Source organism: Dendropsophus ebraccatus, chromosome 14, assembly GCF_027789765.1.
Source record: "Dendropsophus ebraccatus isolate aDenEbr1 chromosome 14, aDenEbr1.pat, whole genome shotgun sequence".
Lineage (NCBI taxonomy): Eukaryota > Metazoa > Chordata > Amphibia > Anura > Hylidae > Dendropsophus > Dendropsophus ebraccatus.
Genome location: NC_091467.1, coordinates 31,096,253 through 31,118,227, shown reverse-complemented (window position 1 = coordinate 31,118,227; position 21,975 = coordinate 31,096,253). Strand labels below are relative to the sequence as shown.

Sequence of the window (21,975 nt, the reverse complement as noted above, 5' to 3'; positions counted from 1 at the left end):
CCCCCCACATTAGAATTGGTGCTCCCCGCACAGTATAATGCCCTGAATGTACCCCCACACTGTATTAAGAGCCCCAATACATACAGTAGTTACCTTATAACACTATTTCCACCATACAGTGATTACATATTACATGAAAACTGCACTGAACAGAACAGAAAGATATCCCCAATGATACCATTCCGTAATACCGCCACACCATGACCCCTATCACTACAACCCTATAACTGTGCAGTTACATCCAGTGACTCACATGGGCCGTCTTCTCTGATCTGTCACATTTTCTTTTTCCCTCCATCCAGCCTGGGCCACCTAGAAGTCGTCTTCTGGCTGTGAATCTTCTCTCCAGAATCTGTCAGAGAAACATTTTAGGCTCCAACACATACAGTAGTTAGCCCCCTCTGTACCCCTATATAGTAGTTACACTCCTCTGTGCACCCATAGTTTTAAGGTGTCCCTGTGCCCCAGTATTGTAGTAAAGCCCCTCTGTGCAGCCCCAATATAGTATAGACTGCTGTGTGCTGCCCCCAGAAATATATAGACCCCCTGAGTGCTCCCCCATAAATATATAGATCTCCTGTGTGCTCCCCCAGAAGTATATAGAACCCCTGTGTGCTCTCCCAGAAGTATATAGACCCCGTGTGCTTCCCCAGTTATATATATATAAATCCCCTGTGTGCTGCCCCCAGTTATACATAGACCCCCTGTGTGCTGCCCCCAGTTATACATAGACCCCCTGTGTGCTGCCCCCAGTTATACATAGACCCCCTGTGTGCTCCTCCAGTTATATATAGACCCCTGTGTGCTCTTCCAGTTATATATAGACCCCTGTGTGCTCCTCCAGTTATATATAGACCCCTGTGTGCTCCTCCAGTTATATATAGACCCCTGTGTGCTCCCTAACCCTTCCCATATAACAGTAATTCTCCAAAACAGACAAAAAAAAACCCACTTATACTCACCTGGGCCATGCGTCTTCTCTTCACTGCACTCTTGTGGCAGAGTTACCTGCGGTCACAAGAGGCCGCTCTCCCCATCACATAACAACGCACCAACACACCCCTGACCCTGCAGAGCATCACATAACAGTCCACCCACACACCCCTGACCCTGCAGAACATCTCATATCTATGCACCCACACACCCCTGACCTGCAAAACATCTCACATCTATGCACCCACACACCCCTAACCTGCAGAACATCTCACATCTATGCACCCACACACCCCTGACCTGCAGAACATCTCATATCTATGCACCCACACACCCCTGACCTGCAGAACATCTCATATCTATGCACCCACACACCCCTGACCTGCAGAACATCTCATATCTATGCACCCACACACCCCTGACCTGCAGAACATCTCATATCTATGCACCCACACACCCCTGACCTGCAGAACATCTCATATCTATGCACCCACACACCCCTGACCTGCAGAACATCTCACATCTATGCACCCACACACCCCTGACCTGCAGAACATCTCACATCTATGCACCCACACACCCCTGACCTGCAGAACATCTCACATCTATGCACCCACACACCCCTGACCTGCAGAACATCTCACATCTATGCACCCACACACCCCTGACCTGCAGAACATCTCACATCTATGCACCCACACACCCCTGACCTGCAGAACATCTCACATCTATGCACCCACACACCCCTGACCTGCAGAACATCTCATATCTATGCACCCACACACCCCTGACCCTGCAGAACATCTCATATCTATGCACCCACACACCCCTACAGAACATCTCATATCTATGCACCCCCCCCCTGCAGAACATCTCATATTTATGCACCCACACACCCCTGCAGAACATCTCATATTTATGCACCCACACACCCCTGCAGAACATCTCATATCTATGCACACCCCCCCCCCTGCAGAACATCTCATATCTATGCACACACACACACCTGCAGAACATCTCATATCTATGCACACACACACCCCTGCAGAACATCTCATATCTATGCACCCACACACCCCTGACCTGCAGAACATCTCACATCAATGCACCCACACACCCCTGACCTGCAGAACATCTCACATCAATGCACCCACACACCCCTGACCTGCAGAACATCTCACATCTATGCACCCACACACCCCTGACCTGCAGAACATCTCATATCTATGCAACCACACACCCCTGACCTGCAGAACATCTCATATCTATGCAACCACACACCCCTGACCTGCAGAACATCTCATATCTCGCACCCACACACCCCTGCAGAACATCTCATATTTATGCACCCACACACCCCTGCAGAACATCTCATATTTATGCACCCACACACCCCTGCAGAACATCTCATATCTATGCACACACACACCCCTGCAGAACATCTCATATTTATGCACCCACACACCCCTGCAGAACATCTCATATCTATGCACATACACACCCCTGCAGAACATCTCATATTTATGCACCCACACACCCCTGCAGAACATCTCATATCTATGCACACACACACTCCTGCAGAACATCTCATATCTATGCACACACACCCCCCCCTACCCCTCCCCCTGCTGACCAGTGCCCTCAGTGTGGCTTACCTCCTGCTGATCTTATACACTGCCCTCACTGCCTCATAAACAGCCTAGGAAACTAGCTGCCTCATAGAGCCTAGCAAAGGAAGATAGCTCCTCCCACACGGGTCACATGGGCATGATGTCATCAAAGGTCCTTTACACCTCCTGGACACTCTATTCCTGCTGCTGTATGTAACAGTTACAGTGCAGGACGGGCCGGCAGACAGGCAGGGGGGCGAGCGGGGGGTAGGATGGATGGGTAAATAAATTACTTACCCATCCAGATGGCGCCCCCTGACGTTTGGCGCCCTAGGCCATCGCCTACCCCTGCCTACTCTTTGTCCGGGCCCTGGCTGAGGCTTTTATCTCTCACCATGGCTCATGACAAACAGCTGATGGGCAGTGTGCTGGCTGATGGACGCCCACCAATCACATATCACCAATTTAATGATCATATCAAGATGAGGACTGAGCTGACCTTTAGGGAGGTTGTTAAAAAAGATTCTTGGCAGCATTTTCCTGCTTGTGTTTGCTAACTTGTTTTTTTCGCTTCATGGTAGAATTTATGTCTTCAAAACTTTCATTCCCCTATACCATCAAATAGATTCTTCTCAAGGTTTTATTACCATAGTGGCAGGCAAGGCAGATGCTGTGAGCCCCCTGGACGGAGGGTCTTAATTCAGAATACACAATGTTTCTTTTCCATGGATAACATGAACCAGCAATCCTTCTGACCAGCAGGGGCCCCTTTATCACTTTATACCCTAAACTTCTCTACATTTATGTTTTACTGCTACTTCTACTTTTATTCTTTTTTTTTTTTTTTTCATTTCCATATTGGATGATAGTTTCTGAAACTTTCTAGTTCTTGTTGCATTTTCATGAACTGTTTTTGGCACAATTTTATAGTGCCGCTCCTTTAAGAAAAGCCGTCGATGCCCGTCGCCGTTAAATAATGATCAATACTGAAACTGTTTTTGCAACCTTTTTGCCAATTTATTAACTGAGAATGCAGAAAATACATCATAGAGTTCATGCTAGAAAATTTTAAGAGTAACCCCAGATTTCTTTACTAGTCAGGGACCTTTCCCGGGCAGAATGCTGATAAAAAGTAACTTTATTTATTTCTATGTATTTGAATTGTAAACTCGTATTCCCTTTTAATATAATAGGTCATGCACCGTAGTGTGTGAACCCTGCCTAAAGTGACTGAATAGTTTGGTCAATCATGAAAGCCATCATAACCACAATGATAACCTTGGGTTTAATTATTATTTATAATATCCACATTAGAATAACTCATACTATATTGATGATTCTTTCATGTTTCCCTAGGTGACGCTTAATAGAGATGATGCACAATATCTAATAGTTCTGCATGTCAGGGAGGATGCTAGAGTGTATGTGTCAACAATAGTGGTCCCCAAACAGTGGCTGTTGTCCAGTCTTAAAGGAGTACTCTGATGTAATGTTTTTTCTTTCAAATCCCCTGGTGACAGAAAGTTATATAGATTTGTAATGTACTTCTATTTAAAAATCTCAAGTCTTCCAGTACTTATCAGCTGCCGTATGGCCTGCAGGAAGTGGTGTATTTTTTCCAGTCTAACACAGTGCTCTCTGCCGCCACCTCTGTCCATGTCAGGAACTGTCCAGAGCAGGAAATGCCCATAGAAAACCTCTTTTGCTCTGGACACAGCACAGACAGAGGTGGCAGCAGAGAGCACTGTGTCAGACTGGGAAGAATACACCACTTCCCGCAGCTGATAAGTACTGGAAGACTTGAGATTTTTTTAAATAGAAGTAAATTACATATCTATATAACTTTCTGTCACCAATTAATTTGAAAGTAAAAAAAATTCTCTGACCACAGCTGAAGTCAGGTGGAGACATCAGATCTACAGACATGTATAATCCAGTACAGGGAGTATATATGGGATGCATTATGGGCCATATAATGTGATAACTTACATGTGTACATGAGGTCACAGGACGTGGCTAAGAGGGAACTGTCTACATGAATATTGGCCAATATTTCCTTCCTGTCTTAGTGACTCATTGAGCGTCTTGTGTCAGGCGCAGAGAGTCCAGATTACATTAACTCCAGATCAATGAACAGCTGGTTAATGTAGATGATGTCTAATATGGTGACACTGCTTGTCTGCAGCCATGTCTCTACTCCAATTTATAGTGGTTTCCATGTATATTTGTCAGAAGAAGTAAAACTGGATAAGTGACATCATGATGAGGTTATTATAGGCTTTCTCTTTCGGCTGTCTGTGGGAATTGGGGGTTGTTGCTGCAGTATGTACACTACATTGAGCTTGGCTATGTATAATTGTCCTCTTAACTACTATACGAGCCAAAGAGGACACAAACGTGATGTGAACACAGCCTTAAAAAAAGCAATGCTGTATTCTTCCAAAGACAGTGCCCCTCTTGTCTACTGGTTGTGTGTGGTATTGCAAGCTCTATTTATTTTAATTATCCCAGGTTGCAATACCAGACACAACCCTTGGACGGGTGTGGCGATGTTGTTAAAAGAAAACAGAAAGTCCTGTTTTTCTAATCCTAGACAATCTTAAAGCGACTCACAACCTGCTGAAGCTGGAGATTCATCTGGAGCCCCCTGAGAATTTACTGTCAGCACCATAGAGGGTGCCTTCCTTGCCCAATTCTGCATAAACCTGTGGGCACCCTATGGGCACCATCTTCCAGAGACCTGGGCACTGATCGTACTATATTCCTTTGTCTTGTCTCATTTCTTGCATTGACTATTTACGCCTCAGCCCTTCCCCCTTCACAAAACTTAGACACAGGAAGATGACGTTATTGGGCTATGAAGCAGGAAACCCACAGGGAGGAGAAACTGACACCTGCTTTGGAGGACTGTGCTCGCTAATATCCGAATATAACAATGCGCAGAGCAGTGCGGCCCATCTAGGGCCTATATTATTGATGGCGGGTGGTCGGAACCCCTGAGCAGTTAAGAATGTGGCCAGGGCCGGCCTTAGGGTAGATGGCGCCCTGTGCAAAACTTTCCTTCGGCGCACCGCCCCCCCCCCCCCCCCCGACCTTGATACCGCCTAATAGTGACTTAGACTTAATCTTACACCCCTCCAGACAACCCCCACAATCAAACCATAAATGTGGTGGGAGGCTGAAGGATTTAGGTATGATAGACCAAATCCTACTACAATGAGCGCCACCTCTAAACTCCAGCCCCCTTAACCACCCGACCCCGATAAAGGTACTTACCAGCGCAAAGGAGGACAGGTGCCTCTGCGGCTGTCCGTGGCCTTCCTGATTGGCGCTCCTGCAGACAATTGCACACAGGGGTGTAGCTAGGGGTTCAGCCTAGGGGAGGGGTGAGCGAGTCTGAGTGGGCCCCCAACCGATTATGTTACCCTTAGGGAACATAAGCCGGTTACAATGCCTATCTATATCTATCTAGCTGGGTGACCTCCATATACTGCCTACTATATAAGATGCTAGGAGAGCTGGGTGACCTCCATCATACTGACTACTATACAAGATGCTAAGAAAGCTGGGTGACCTCCATTATACTGACTACTATACATAATGCTGGAAAAGCTGGGTGACCTCCATTATACTGCCTACTATACAAGATGCTAGGAGAGCTGGGTGACCTCCATCATACTGACTACTATACAAGATGCTAGGAAAGCTGGGTGACCTCCATCATACTGACTACTATACATGATGCTAGGAAAGCTGGGTGACCTCCAATATACTGACTACTATACAAGCTGCTGGGAAATCTGGGTGACCGCCATTATACTGACTAATATTCATGATGCTGGGAAAGCTGGGCGACCTCCATTATACTGACAACTATACAAGATGCTGGGAAAGTGTCTAAACACACAGCTATGGTCTATGAAAATGTTGTATCTAAAGCATGAGAAAAAGGAATAAAAGTCTTGGGAAGAGACATGCTAACATTAAAAAGTTGTTTGGCTATATAAGTATCATTGATGGAAAGACTCCTCCCAGCCAGCAGCATATGGCAGTAGTATCAGTGCTGAGTACAGACTGCTGCTGCTGATCGCTAGCCTGTTCCCAGCACACTGAGGGATGTGGCTGCTGCTATCTCCCTATCTTCTTCTTACTGCCCCCTCCCTCCTGTATCTTACTCCCCTTACTTTCTGCCCATCAGCAGGATAATAAAGGCCCTGTGCACTCTGCAAGAAGAGAGTCAGTGTCCCACCCGCGGTCGGCGCCGGGGCTTGTTGACAGGGGGCGGCGCTTACGGGACATACCCGGAACATTCATTTGAACGAATCACCATGGGAGGAGGGGAGGCGGCCAGCTGGAGGGGCGCTCCGGCAGACAGACACATGTAACTTACAGATTCCTATGTCTTAGTTAGGTAGTGCAGCTGTGAGTCTGCCAGAGCGCCCCCTAGCTGGCCAGGAGTAATGCGCCCTGTGCAGTTGCACAGGTCGCACACCTCTAAGGCCAGCCCTGAATGTGGCTCCTTCCCACCTACCATGGTCATCATACCTGCATGACTAACCTTTGTAAAATACTATATAATTCAGTCAAAATCTCATCTTTGCAAAGATGTGGAATAGAACGGATTCTTCTTTCATATACAGTGGTGCCTTGGATTATGAGCATAATTCGTTCCGGGACCGCGCTTGTAATCCAAATCTACTCTTAAACCAAAGCAAATTTTCCTATGAGAAATAATTGAAATGCAGACAATTGGTTCCACACCCCAAAAATAATGATTTATTATTCTGAATAACATGTAAAACAAATGAAACAAACATTCAGAAACAGGAGAATATGTGATATTATAAGTTACTGTACAGTAATGGAGAGGATGGGAAACACAAGGGCTGATAGAGACTGCAGGGGGCATGAAGGAATGAGCAGGGCAGATGTGGGCACATACATGCAGCACTCTCTGTCCGGGGAGAGAGGGGTTATAGCTATGGTGAGATTACCTCCACAGTCCTGTCCCCTGATGTAAGCCCCAGCCTGAAGTGGATCTGCTATGATTTGGAAGGTAATGGAGACTTCCTGGGTCAGAGTACAGGGCTGTAGACCACCCTGCGCAGGCCATGCCCCTCCCCTACTCCCCCTCCCACCCAGTACGGGGAGCTCTTAAACCAAAGCAATTCTCCTAAAACAAGTCACAATTTTGAAAACCTGTGAGCTCTTCTTGCCAAACGCTCTTAAACCAAGTTACTCTTAAACCAAGGTACCACTGTATTTGTAAACTTGCACAATACAAACCTGCAACACCTCCATATTACCTATGCTATTCTGTATTGTCATATAGAATTATATAAGAGAGGCCCTATGAAATACATATATATGCAAACACATCCAGGGAGGCAGCTATAAGAGGTGCTGAGGGGTCACTTACACCCAGGTCCTTTCTGAAGGGGTATTATTACCCGGTGTTGGGAGGTGGGGGACCCTGTTACAGATTTTTCCATTGAAGCTGTAAGGTTACACTTCTGAATGCTTCCATACTGTAACCACATTGTCTCCACACAACACAAAAACTGTCAGTGCTGCCGATAACTTACACAAGAGTGCATTTTTAGCTGGAATAAGTCCTTTATTTGCAATTCTTTCACACCCAAGACCATGAATGGGGAACCTTCGGCCTTCCACCTGTTGCAAAACTACAATTCCCAGCCTTTGGCTGTCCAGGCATGATGGGAATTGTAGCTTTGCAACAGCTGGAGGGCCGTAGGATCCCCATTTTTGCCCTACACTCACAACTACAGTTACATTTAGCCAAAGGTGTACATGCCAGGCCTCTAGGACATGTCCACACTGTAGTCATGTTATGCTTATACTATGTGCTGATCCATAGCTGTGCATGTGCATGTACTTTAAGGGTACTTTAAGGAATAACATATGGCCAACTGTGACCTCTGTACATGGGAAAAGGAGGAGGAAGTCTATTCTTTTTTTTTTCCTTTTTTGTAATCACAAAAATTTACATAAATTCATAAAAATATAAGTTTATATTAGTTAGTTGGAACATTGTAAACAAAACAGACATCAGAAGTACCTAAGCTTCGTTGGAAAGAATATACACTAATGCAGTAAAAGTGCTAACTGTCCATCAATACCATGTCCATATAACCGAGTGCCATAAGCTTTTGGGACACTGAACTCGCATCTTCAAGGGTGGTTCGGATAGTAAAGTCTTCATTAGATACATGCAAACAAAAGTTCAGTTCGGCACACTGGGCTCTCCAGTGGTGCACACAGATAGGAACAAGTCCTGTTCAACCAATAAAATGAATTTCTCGGCACTCACCAAGTGTGGTGAGTGCCGAGAAATTCATTTTATCCATTAGATACATGACAGGTGAAAAAAACCTTTGAAAACTGGAATATTGTCTGGAAAATATTATGATAGGAGGAAGTCTATTCTAATACTATAACCAGAAACTGTACAAGACAACAAACACATGATGATCTGCAGGTATCTAATGAATAAGTGAAGTATGGCTATATATCAAGCTTGATGAATGGTAGATATTATACATTAGATTCAAGATTGGTCTACACTATAAAGCATGTCTTGCATGCCCGTGTCTAACATTGCTCTTTTCTCTATGCAGAACGCCATGAACCTTCCCCCAGATAAGATAAGTGTTCTCCGTCAGTATGACCAAGACAAGAAATGGGAGCTGGTGTGTGATCAGGTAATGGCCATGTTGTATCATAGATAATAAACCAATATAGCGGAGGACACTGAGTGTGTATAGTACAATAAATCCAACGTCTATGCAATGTCCACAATCATATGTAAAGGGACAGGGCCGTGCTGTGGATTATTGCAAGCCCCAGTGTCTTTTAGATTGAATTTGGTTGATGGGTTGGTTGGATAGATTGGTGCTTGAAAAGAACACCTCTTTGAAAATATTCCTCCCCCTCCTTTAGCCAAACCATGTGATATATTTTCCTTCCACTATATACTATGCATGGAGTCCATTTTCTTTGAGTAGACCACATTTTAATACAGTTTTGTATAGTATTCTCTATGAGGTTTTACAGTAATCTATCTATCTATCACCTATCTATCTATCTATCTATCTATCTATCTATCTCCTATCTATCTATCTATCTATCTATCTATCTATCTCCTATCTATCTATCTATCTATCTATCATCTATCTATCTCATATCTATCTATCTATCTATCTATCTATCATCTATCTATCTATCTATCTCTATCTATCTATCTCATCTCTATCTATCTCTTTCATATCTATCTATCTATCTATCTATCTATCTATCTATCTATCTATCTATCTATCTATCTATCTATCATCTATCTATAGTGGCTGATAATAGAAGATATCTGCTCAGAGCTGACTTGTTGCACCTGGAGAGCCAGTTAAACATTCATTCTAGTACTTACTACAATAGTTATGGTGTAAGACTCTATAGGCTACTGAGAAGTCTCAACCACACACTGATTTAGTATCACAGTGTTTGGCATGTTGACATAGTAACCAGTATAAACTATAATAGGTACATTTACTAGTTCTAAGAACAAAACTTTCCAAAGGAAGAGCAAATAGTGGGCTGACTATGCATACTAGTTACACACCTATCTCGGGCTACGTCAGAAAAATTGATTCTTTTATAGTCTAACAATGGGGCCAACATGTAAAGTAGCCTGTGCAACATTTTTTTAACCTGCACATGAACAATATTAATATATAGAAGTCTTTTGTAAACGTGGCATGCGTCACCGGTACCATCTGTTTGTTGGAGGTGATGCTAGAGTATTTGTGGTGTGTTTGAGGTTAATAATAATAATAATAATAATATTTATTTGTATAGCGCCAACAGATTCTGCAGCCTTTTTTTTTGTTTTTTTGTTTTTTAATACAATACACAGGTTATATATTTATATTAGAAGGATTGTATTATTTGGATGGATTCAGAACATTAGATGACCCGAGCCTTTTTGTAAATGACTCCAGATCGGCCTTAAAGGGGTATTCTCATCTGAACTAATATATTTATACTTCTAGGACTCATCAAGTAAAATATTTTTGCAAATACATTCATTTACCAAACTTGGCCCCCCTCTCCTGATATGCTGCTCTTTCCTCCCATTGGTGACAGCTCATTGTCTAGGTTACCGACCACCACTCTGCTCTAGAACATTGGTCTGGCTGGTGTATATATAGCTATAATGTAGATGTATAGGGATATAGTAAAGCCAGCCTCCAAATTTCTTCAGCACTATCACTGGTGTCATTGTTGATCTCACGCTGTTGCCCTCCATGCCTGTTCTTTGAGTTTTGGTGCACTCCTTCTCTTGTCATAGTCCTTCCATTTTGTTATAATAGATTTAATTCTGCTCCTTCTTGGGATGTTCAAGTTTTTGAATGTTTTTTTTTAAAGCCCTTTTTTGAATGTTTTTTTTAAAAGCCCCTTTTTTTTTATACTATTTCTCAACTTTGCCCATTTGCTGTTTGGAGACTCATTGACCTTCGTAATGTTTACTAAAGGGCCAAAGCATTGCCAAAAGCCGCATTTGTCTCTGATTGTTCCATAGAGAATGAAAGGAGTGGTGGCACACGTGTGTGACCTTCAGCTCCATACAGCAGGAATTATGGGGTGTCTGTTGTCAAGATTACAGCAGCTGGACCTCCATAATCTGGGGAGTCAAACAGAATTAAAGCCCTATTACACGAAACGATTATTGACCATATTCGCTCGATAATCGTCCTGTGTAATAGAACACAGCGATCAGCCGACATGAATGATGTTGGCTGATCTTGTAGTCGTTTGTATTTAAACATGTTGAAAGACAAACCACTCATATAGCAGTGATCTGCTGCCGTCGCTCCGTGGAATAGGAGCGGTGGCAGCAGACCACTGCTATATGCTATGGGCTGCCTGGACGATCAAGCAATCACCTGGGCAGACCCCCCGCACCTCTCCAGACCCCTGGCTCTCACCCACTCGCTGTCGCCGTGTATAATAGCGGCAGCAGCGAGTGGGGCCTGAGGAGCAAACAAGCGCTGACAGTGCTCGTTTGCTCCTCACAGTCGCCCGCGTAATATGGGCTTTAGAGTTTAACCTGCTTAATACTTTGTTACGAAGAACAATAGATATTTACTGTACCCTACTGAGATATAAATACCTGTGTAGTGACCCGGGGTGAATTGCGCAGTGACTAGCGGCCAGCAGGTGACTCTGAGGATGGTAGGAGCAGCAGTATAGTAGGTCACTGGTTTGGGCAGTAGTGGTCCCATTGGTCTTCTCATACTTCTTTGGGCCAATACAGTGAAAAGGAGTTAATCTAATTGTGGTGGTAGAAAATGAGATAGTGTAACAGTCTTTACTGAAGGAACTTGAATAGGAAGGCTTTCACAGCATGAGGGATGCATTCTCAGTAGCAGATATGAGTTGGTAGTTGATGCTTATCCTGATTTGACTGTACTGAAGACCTCTTCATTGGTTCTCTAAGTCGGTTAAATATGTGGCAATAAGATGCTAACAATAGAGCTGTAGTGTCTGCTACAGGATGCAGGCCCGGGAATAAAGGCATGATGTGACCGAGATGATACTGTGAGCCTGGCCAAAAGCCCTTGTAGGTCCCAGATATGCCACAAGATCTTTGTATACATTTCCTTCAAAGCCTTTCACTTATCTACTGTTCTGTTGACCATGTACAGTGCCATACTTGACTATCTTGGGCCCACAATTTTTGGGGCCCACCTTTCAGCCTCCACACTTATCTGCTACAGGCCCCTCTCTGCAGCCATCATGTAGTATTAGGAGCATCTAATGTGCAAGTATATATTATTAGGCACCAATATGTTTCCATAGATTTTAGGCCTCCTCTATTCCCCCATATAGCACCCATGTAGTAATGAGATCCCTTTTTTATCTTATATACTTTTAGGCCAACCTATATAGTATTAGGCCACTCCATGCAGCCCACATATAGTATAAGTATGTGCTCCCATGAAAATAAAAGGTGGCAGCATAATACAGCAATTCACAGTATTCACACATATGACCAGTGTGTAAGAATGCCTAAACACTGAGAGAACTGTGCAGCCATTAATAGCTGTACAGTCCTCCCCATTCTACTGCTGGGTACTAATCAATAGGACCAGTTCTAGGCAGGAGAGGAAGCTGGATGCAATGTGCACATCGTATCCAGCTTCCTGCAACAGAAGGACCCCCAGAAATAACAAAGCTGACTAGAAACACCAGGTCCTGTGTCTGTATATGTATAGCAGAGGTGTTAATGTAGTACAGCAATGTGTTGGTATAGCATTGCTAGGTGTTTTTGTGTTTAGCAGATCTGTGTGCGTGTGTAACTGAACTCTGTATATGAATGAAGCAGAGTTTTGTCTCTTTTCGTAGCAGAGCTGTGTTTGTATATTGTTTATGCTGTTGATACAGGCTAGATATAGGAGGCCTCTTGTTTCTACACACATTGTGACAGAAGTGCTGGACCTTAAATTCATGATCCAATGTTTTCTCCATCAGGAAAGATTCCAAGTGAAGAACCCACCAGCCCCTTATGTAGAGAAACTAAAGAGCTATTTGGATACAGGCGGGATCAGCCTAAAGGTAAGATATAGGGCAATATTAGTCTAAATCAAGTAGAAAGCCTCAAATTATAAGTTGGGGAAAAGTCTTTTTTTCTTTATTAGCATGTTGCCCGCTATAATACTTAGCTTTCAATGGGGAATTTCCAATGAAATCAAGATTAACCACGATATAAAAAAGTTACTCATATGCCATATCATAGGGATGCTAAGTTGGTATTTTCCCAGCCACATCACAATAATTTCCCTGGTTATTCCTGCTATCTGCCCTCTTACTTGCCCACCACTGTCTGATGTGAATAAAGCAGATCAATATGATGACTACACATGACCTCATCCTATGGTCGTAAATGGAAGAAACCCCATAGTAAATAATCAAAGTGGGGATTTCCTCCTACATTGCTTTGGCCATTTGGGAAAGGTGCACCTGGGCCCATGTCCTGACTGTTTGTGCATGCTGGGAATTGTAGTTTTGCAATACCTTGAAAGACCCAAGTTAGAGACCACTGCTCTGTAGATACATAGAAGTTTCAATTAAAGGGATTCTCCAGCGAAAATCTTTTTCTTTTTCTGGTTTTAAAAAGTTATATAGATTTGTAATTTACTTCTTTTTAAAAAATCTTAAGTTTTCCCATACTTTTCAGCTGCTGTATGACCTGTAGGAAGTGGTTTATTTTTTTCAAATCTGACACAGTGCTTTCTGCTGCCACCTCTGTCCATAGCAGGAGAGATTTTCTATGAGGATTTGTTCCGGCTCTGAACAGTTCCTGTCACAGACAAAGTTAATAGCAGAGAGCACTGTTAGACTGGAAAGAATACACCACTTCCTGCAGCTGATAAGTATGGGGAAACTTGAGATTTTTAAATAAAAGTAATTTACAAATCTATATAACTTTCTGAAACCAATTCAATTGAAAGAAAAAAAAATTGTCGGAGTACCCCTTTAAATATAAAAAAAACATGAACATAGATGAAGCAGAGCTGGATTTATCATGATTGGGAACTGTTATAATTTTTTGCATTATGCAAACATTAAAGAGAGTTACCCACAGTCCTTAGTTTTTCAAGCAAGACCCAGCTAGGTCAAATTTATATACTCTATTGCTTGAATACACCCTCTTGAAGTTGTGTACTATCCATGGACGCTGTTGGATTATTCCCTGTTTGGGGTCTCTAAAACATGTCAGGTCCACTTTAGCTATACTATATACTTGATATTGAGACTTCTATTTATTTTTAGTTTAATAAGAAGAAGATCACAGAATCCACTCAGGTGCTAAGAGAGCTGGAGATCTCCTTGAGGACTAATCACATTGGGTGAGTTTTTTTTGCATTGACTAGGCTTATGGTGCATTTCTGTTGGTCTTGTCCAATTCACACCTTGGTGTAAGCTTTGTGTGTACAGTCCAGCTGATGATTACTTTTTGTTTCATTGCGATACATTTTATAGTGACCGCATGAATAAAAAAGTTATCATTCATGTAATTCAGGCTTGGAATAGGCTCAGTAAACAGGTTCCAATATATAGGATCATGTTGCTGTGTATACACCCAGGTTTCCACATGGCTATGGCTAATTTGTTCCACAAGCAGTGCCACACTTGTCCTTGAGTTGTATCTGGTATTGCAGCTTGACTGAACTGGTATACCTCACACAACCTGGGGCCAGGCACGGGACAATTTCTTTGGAAAAAGCATCCATGTTATACTAATTCTAGACGGCTTTAATAAGACATAGTGTACCTTAGTAAATGTATGTTTTGGATAATCATGTAACCTAATGCGAAGAGTGCCTACAGAGTCTAACCCTTTGGAGGACATGACACTTGGCTACATTACACAGACAGGGTATTAAATGTAATGGGCAGGTTGTATTTCCTGCTCTGCCCTGTGGAGGCACTGCAGGGAACGTGGATACTTTCTGCCTGAATCCCCCACAGATCACAGCTTATTTGTAGAGTGTCAGAAAGTGACTGTAAAAAGCAGACAGTTCTTTTAAGGGAGAGGGCCAACATAATTCTGTGAAACTAGTTTGCACTGTTTTGAGGATATAACTATTATATTCAGAAACCCCATAGCTGTTATTACTTCTGTTTTCTGCATTTTACCACACTGGGTTATCATGCATATGTGTTATCAGTGAGTACATGTAATAACGCATGAAAATTGAGATTACACTAAAAGACAGATATTTAAAGGGGAAGTTGACATGCGTGCAGCCTGACTACAGGAAACATCCACTTGTAGTTTTTATGTCCTTTAACTGAATGATTTCTAAATGACTTCCAGACAGTGTGTACTTTACATTACCTCTTTAAATGGGCACTGTCACTTTTAAAGGAGAAGTCCGGCCAAAATTAATTTTTGATATGTTGTTACTTATGAAAAGTTATACAAATTTCTAATGTACATTAATTATGGGAAATGCACATATAGAGCTATTTCCCTTAATTTAGTAGATCAGGAAGTGTTAGAAATATCTCTGAAGAAGTGACGTCACGACCCAGGGTGTAATTCCTATGGAGTGTCCAGCAGGGGGCGCTCTCTATATAGAAGTCTATGGGACTTTATTGTTTCTATGAGTTTCTATGTAATGTAATGTAATGTAGTGTACAGTGCTTTATTGAATGAATACATCTATGGAATACTTTGGGGAGCAAGTGTCCTTGCTCCCCAAAGTATTGCATAAATGTATTCATTCAATACATTCAATACACAGTAAGCCCGCCGATCCGCCGCATTTCCGCCGAATTTCCGCCGCATTCCCGCTGATCCGCCGCATTCCCGCCGATCCGGACCATATACATTGAACTACAGCTCCCATCATCTGCTTCTAGTATGAACAGGTGATGGGAGCTGTAGTTGGGTAATGGATATGACATGCCGCCGGGCGCAGGGGGGAGCCGCTCAGTACACAGCAGCGCTCCCCCCTCCTCCTTCCGGGATAACTTCCGCCTATAGCAATGCTGACTCCCTGCCTGGCCGCCGCTCTCCGCTCTCCCCCCCATACATACCGGCTCCCGATGCATCCGGGTGTCCGCGCTGATGCCGGGAGCCGGTATATGTGAGCGGAGAGCGGCGGCCAGGCAGGGACTCAGCATTGGTATAGGCGGAAGTTATCCCGGAAAGAGGAGGAGGAGGGGGGAGCTGCTGTGTACTGAGCGGCTCCCCCCTGCGCCCGGCGGCATGTCATATCCATTACCCAGCTACAGCTCCCATCACCTGTTCATACTAGAAGCAGATGATGGGAGCTGTAGTTCAATGTATATGGTCCGGATCGGCGGGAATGCGGCGGATCAGCGTGTGGCGGATCGGCGGGAATGCGGCGGAAATTCGGCGGAAATGCGGCGGATCGGCGGGCTTACTGTGTATTGAATGTATTGAATGAATACATTTATGCAATACTTTGGGGAGCAAGGACACTTGCTCCCCAAAGTATTCCATAGATGTATTCATTCAATAAAGCACTGTACACTACATTACATTACATTACATTACATAGAAACCCATAGAAACAATAAAGTCCCATAGACTTCTATATAGAGAGCGCCCCCTGCTGGACACTCCATAGGAATTACACCCTGGGTCGTGACGTCACTTCTTCAGAGATATTTCTAACACTTCCTGATCTACTAAATTAAGGGAAATAGCTCTATATGTGCATTTCCCATAATTAATGTACATTAGAAATTTGTATAACTTTTCATAAGTAACAACATATCAAAAATTAATTTTGGCCGGACTTCTCCTTTAAAACATGTCAAAGGTTTACTACTACTTATAGCGGTTCTCCTAATACTTACTCCTTGTGTGGGTAGAGGGAAGAACTGAGGAGTAAATGTGGTGAATGACGGGCAGATCGCTGCTATCGGGATCGTTGATTTTTCAACTGGTTGAAAGACAACAATCAGCCGATATCATGAATGTTGGCTGATCGTTGTCTTCTATTACACAAAGCGATTATCGGCCATAATGGTCGGTATCGCCCGAATACAGCTGATACTTGCTTTGTGTAATAGAGCCTTAAGTTGTAATGTTTGATTTTGGGTTTTGGCTTTGTGCTATTTATGATCATATCGAGATACTGATTGTTACCAAGTTCCATACACTCCAACTAGACCCATAAATCTTCTGTTGATTCATGGACAAATATCGGCCTTTCTTCATTGTACAAGTGGGACTTACATCCGGAGGTCCAGCTGGGATGTTTATATGTATAGAAGCGTAATACTATATTGTTAGGATGTTTTATGTGTATTGATGAAATTTTTTTTGAAAATAAAAAGTTTAAAAAAAAATAAGAAATCAGTGGTGGCATAAGATGTGACTTCACCAACGTTATCTGATATGTTATAGATACATGTAAGAAGACTATTCCGACTGGATTTCCCCTTTAAATTATACAAGACTAAGGTTCCCGAATGACGTCTGCTATACAATGCCCAGTACAAATAGGTGTTGTTTCTTGGATCAGATTGTGACTAACATGCTGTATGAGGCAGCACCCCTTTTTTTAAATCTTGACAACATTGTCACTGATTTCTCTTGCAGTCAGAATGCCATGTGATGGTATTGTGCAATACTAAAAACTGCGGTCACATGGGGGTAGCACAGTGCATAGCGTAATCCTAGAGACTGAAACTGTAACTTTGTAAACACGTTGCATTACTTATTCTGAGTTACATCCTGTATTGTACTCTAGAGCTGCACCCACTGTTCTGCCGATGCAGTTGATACAGTGAATAACCTGTAACAATAAAATAGGCTTCAGCCCTATTACACCAAACAATTATCGGCTGTATTTGGCCAATTATCGGCCATTACGGCCAATAATCACTTGATAATAGCTAGTGTTAAAAGGCAACGATCATCCGACATGCATGATAAAAAAAACTACAACGAAAGCAATGGTCTCTATGTGTAATAGGAGCAGTGGCAGCAGACCGTCGCTGTCTTCTATGGGCTCCCCGGAAGATCTAAAGATCATCCAGGCAGCCTCTCCTGCTCTTCCCCGCTCGCTGTCGGTGCGTGTAATAGCACCGACAGCAAGCGGGAAACGAGGAGCAACCGACCACTGATCTGACAGGTCGGCACTCACTTGCTCCTAAATATCGGCCTTTAATCATGGTATAGGTCAGTCCAGGGACACACTACAGTTTATAAATACCTAAATTGTAATATTTTGTTCCTTATCACAGGTGGGTGGAAGACTTTCTCAGCAAACAGGTTGGTGGTCTTGATGCTTTGGTGGAATACCTGTCCTACGCTCAGGGTTCCTTTCCGTAAGTCAAAAATATTCTGAACTGTAGTAAATGTATACAGTGTATTTTCCATTTTATGTAATGACTCTGGGTCTTGACTGAAAGTTTTAAAGGATTGTAGCCCTTGGATTTGTCAATGGTTCCATTATGGAAGGTCTAGTGTAGACCTTGCGGTCAGCAGATGTCTTGTGGGAGTAGCAGGGGTCAGATATCTGGCCTTTGTCCTTGACAGGGGGTGCACCAATGGTGGTGGTAGTTTCTGTCCCCTGGGGCACACCCTATGTAGCGTGTCTGGTAGATAGAATGTGGGGTGCCCATGATGTTGGTAGTGCAGTAACATGACCAGACACAGGTATACAGAAAAACAGAACAGTTCTCTACTAAGAAAGACTCTACCCCTTTAAGTAAAAATGTGTTAAGTCTTGTGAGGATTCTAGGTTATTCATTCCTGTAGCACTAAATTAAAGGGAATTTCACTGCTTGTATCCCAGTGGGTTAACTACATTAAAATAATGTATTCACAATACATGAGCTGCAGGAATAATTGAATGACCTGGTACTACAATGCCCTAGGCCCAGCATGAAGCCCAAACAGGTCTCAAATCTGCTTTAAATGGGTTATCCAGCGCTACAAAAACATGGCCACTTTCTTTTAGAGACAAAATGACTCTTGTCTCCAGTTCAGGTGCAGTTTGCAATTAAGCTCCATTCACTTCAATGGAACTGAGCAGCAAAATCCGCCCAAACTGGAGACAGGACTGGGGCTGTTTCTGGAAGAAAGTAGCCATGTTTTTGTAGTGCTGGATAACCCCTTTAAGGTCCTTGTACAGCTTCATCCTTAAGCCTCAAACAATTCTCCTTTTTAAAAGTAGATTTGGTTCAACCAAATCCACTTTCCCTTGGATTGCTAGTTCTTGCCTCAGAACCCAGGCCTCACTGAGTGATTCTATAGATGAGCTGAACAAATTCTCCTTTTCCTCAAAAAAAAATCCTCTTGATAATGCTTTGAGAGCATTGCTCACAACTCTACTTCTCTTCCAGAATGGACATGGATAGTTCTGATAATAGCACACCGGAGAAACCAAAAGCCATACAGAGATCCATGGAGGATATTAACAAAAGCAGCACGTCATCTTCCCCTTCAAACACTCCTTCAAGGGCTCGAAACATGACGGCCAAGTATGCTCACTATTATAACTGGTCATTACTTCTCTGTATTGATGTACATAATAACTAATTATATTGTAGTATGAACACTGATCTATGTAACCTGTATGCCAACAGATTCTACAACCGCGCCACAATGAGAAGCTCCAAACACGTGAATATGAAGGACGATGTACACGTGTGTATCATGTGTTTGCGGGCGATCATGAACTACCAGGTAAGCACTATACGCTTACACCAGCGTTCCCCAACCTGTAGGACAACTACAACTCCAATCATGCAGACAGCCAAAAGCTGGGGAACACTAAAAAGAACACTGTGGAAAAGAACTAAGTGTAGGGCTCCGTCTCCCAAACCTGGTCATATGCAGTACCACCCTCATAGCTTCTCTCTTTTTCTTTCACAGTCAGGATTCAGCATGGTGATGTCTCACCCATCCTGTGTCAACCAGATAACGCTCAGCCTCACCAACAAAAACCCCCGGTGTGTAATGTCAAGAATTATTTTTTATTTTATTTTGCAAAGACCATTGTAATGTTATGTATAGAGATGAGTGTTCCTCAAGCATGTGTACCTAAAGCAAAAAATTCTACTCCCCTACATGCATGCCGCCGCCGAACACTGAGAAACTGTGGGGGGGGGGGGGGGGGTCCTGTCAAGTGTTGGCCATGCTCAGTGGTGGATTAAATGTACCCTGGGCTTTTCACCGCTGCTACCACAAACCCGTGTCCCACCCCCGTGTGCTTATTTTGACCCTGCTACCACTGTGATAAAAGTCTTTTTCTTCAAATAACGTCCCTCTACATAGTAGATGGCCTTTGTGTAGTCCCCCTAAAGTTGATAGGCCCCCTGTGAAGGTCACCCCCCTTCAGCAGATCGCCCCCTGTGCAGCTCCTAAGCCTAAGGTGGCCAGCCAAACCACCTAAATTATAATCGATGCACTAAGGGCCCTGTAGCAATGGCGTGGTCTGCCTTCATAGTAGCCCTGCCACTGTATGCATCCTTAGGGCTGCATCCAGATTCTGCAACCATGAATGAAATGCTGTAAGTTCGGGTTCAGGGGAACCCGAGAGTGCTTCAGGTTCGCTCATCTCTAGTTACGTAGGTTCTTGAAGCCATAAAACCTCAAGTCCCCTACGTATCTTGGTTCGACACCTAGTCTCTCTGTGCAAAGTTAAAAATGTTTTCATTTGTAGCCACTATGAGCAACTGTCTCCTTTAAAGTGATACTGTCACCCCTTTACTCTCGCTTCATTTCATCAGTTACCAGTGTGAACCAAATGGGGCTTCACGACAGTTGGGCCTCATCTCCTGGCTGGGGAGAGGGCCCAACTTTATGAGGCTCCGCCTAGTTGACACTGTCTACCGATAAAATGAAGCGATGTTAGAGCAGAAAGAAGATGCAAACAAGTTTTATACAGATATACATGGAATGTACAGCATTGAAGCTTGAGCAGAGAACCCCACATAGAGTAAGGGAGGGGGGTGACAGTATTACTTTAAGACATCAATACATGATGATCTTCATATCTCAGTGGCGTTGTACAAAAACATTGCTAATATCTTTCAAAATAGTGTCACATCTGTCTGTGTCTGGTATTGCAGTGCTGCCACATTTAAGTGAATGAGTCTAAGCTGCAATACCAACCACAACCTGTAGCCTAGTGTGACACTGTTTAAAGAAGAAAGCAGCCATGTTGTAACCCATCTGAGCTGGAGGCCCAGGTTAGCTGCTTCTTGCATTTCTCAGTCCTCAGTTTTGCACCATGCTCAGTAACACAGTGAAATCAATGCACCAAGCTATTATACCAACTATCTACTGTTTGGGTTGCAGCACCAAGGCCCTGGTTCTGGAGCTGCTGGCTGCGGTGTGTCTAGTCCGTGGAGGCCATGAGTTAATTCTCTCAGCCTTCAACTACTTCATGGAGGTAGGAAGCCGAGACACGGCACAATTCTACATTGGAGCATCCAATATGTATATTGATCTTGATCTCTCTGCAGGTTTGCGGAGAAAGTTCCAGGTTTGAAAAGCTGATGGAATATTTCCGGACTGAAGACAACAACATTGATTTCATGGTGAGTAATAATCATAAAAATGAGGCCCCCTTTGAGGTACTGCCTGACACCAGCAAACTCATCACCTCCCCCCTTTTTACCATCGTGATTACCCTGGAGCGCTCTGATATATTACTGTTTTATAATTATGAGTGCATTGAACTGTTATAATGTTCATTTTGCAGGTGGCGTGCATGCAGTTTATTAACATTGTAGTGCACTCTGTGAAAAACATGAATTTCCGAGTATACCTGCAGTATGAGTTCTCCCTCTTAGGACTGGATGAATACCTTGAGGTAGGTTCTTGAATGTTTACAGGCAAAATAAAGTTACTATATACTGT

The 21,975-nt window shown here is 43.3% G+C and overlaps 1 protein-coding gene across 5 annotated transcripts in view; it reads left to right on the top strand.

Moving 5' to 3' along the window:
• Positions 1 to 21,975, top strand: part of FMNL1 (formin like 1) — a 45,216-nt gene that overhangs the window by 6,992 nt on the left and 16,249 nt on the right. For 2 of the 5 annotated variants that reach the window (XM_069953118.1, XM_069953117.1), the window contains exons 1-11: positions 2,764 to 3,052; positions 9,182 to 9,265; positions 13,089 to 13,172; positions 14,391 to 14,467; positions 18,348 to 18,431; positions 19,452 to 19,589; positions 19,695 to 19,794; positions 19,984 to 20,060; positions 21,412 to 21,505; positions 21,579 to 21,653; positions 21,818 to 21,928. In XM_069953118.1, coding sequence (XP_069809219.1) covers positions 2,849 to 3,052; positions 9,182 to 9,265; positions 13,089 to 13,172; positions 14,391 to 14,467; positions 18,348 to 18,431; positions 19,452 to 19,589; positions 19,695 to 19,794; positions 19,984 to 20,060; positions 21,412 to 21,505; positions 21,579 to 21,653; positions 21,818 to 21,928 — 1,128 coding nt within the window. In that variant the 5' untranslated portion in view covers positions 2,764 to 2,848. Of the gene's footprint in view, positions 1 to 2,691; positions 2,716 to 2,763; positions 3,053 to 9,181; positions 9,266 to 13,088; positions 13,173 to 14,390; positions 14,468 to 18,347; positions 18,432 to 19,451; positions 19,590 to 19,694; positions 19,795 to 19,983; positions 20,061 to 21,411; positions 21,506 to 21,578; positions 21,654 to 21,817; positions 21,929 to 21,975 lie in introns of those variants that run through there. The other 3 variants (XM_069953121.1, XM_069953119.1, XM_069953120.1) reach the window with 2 other exon arrangements.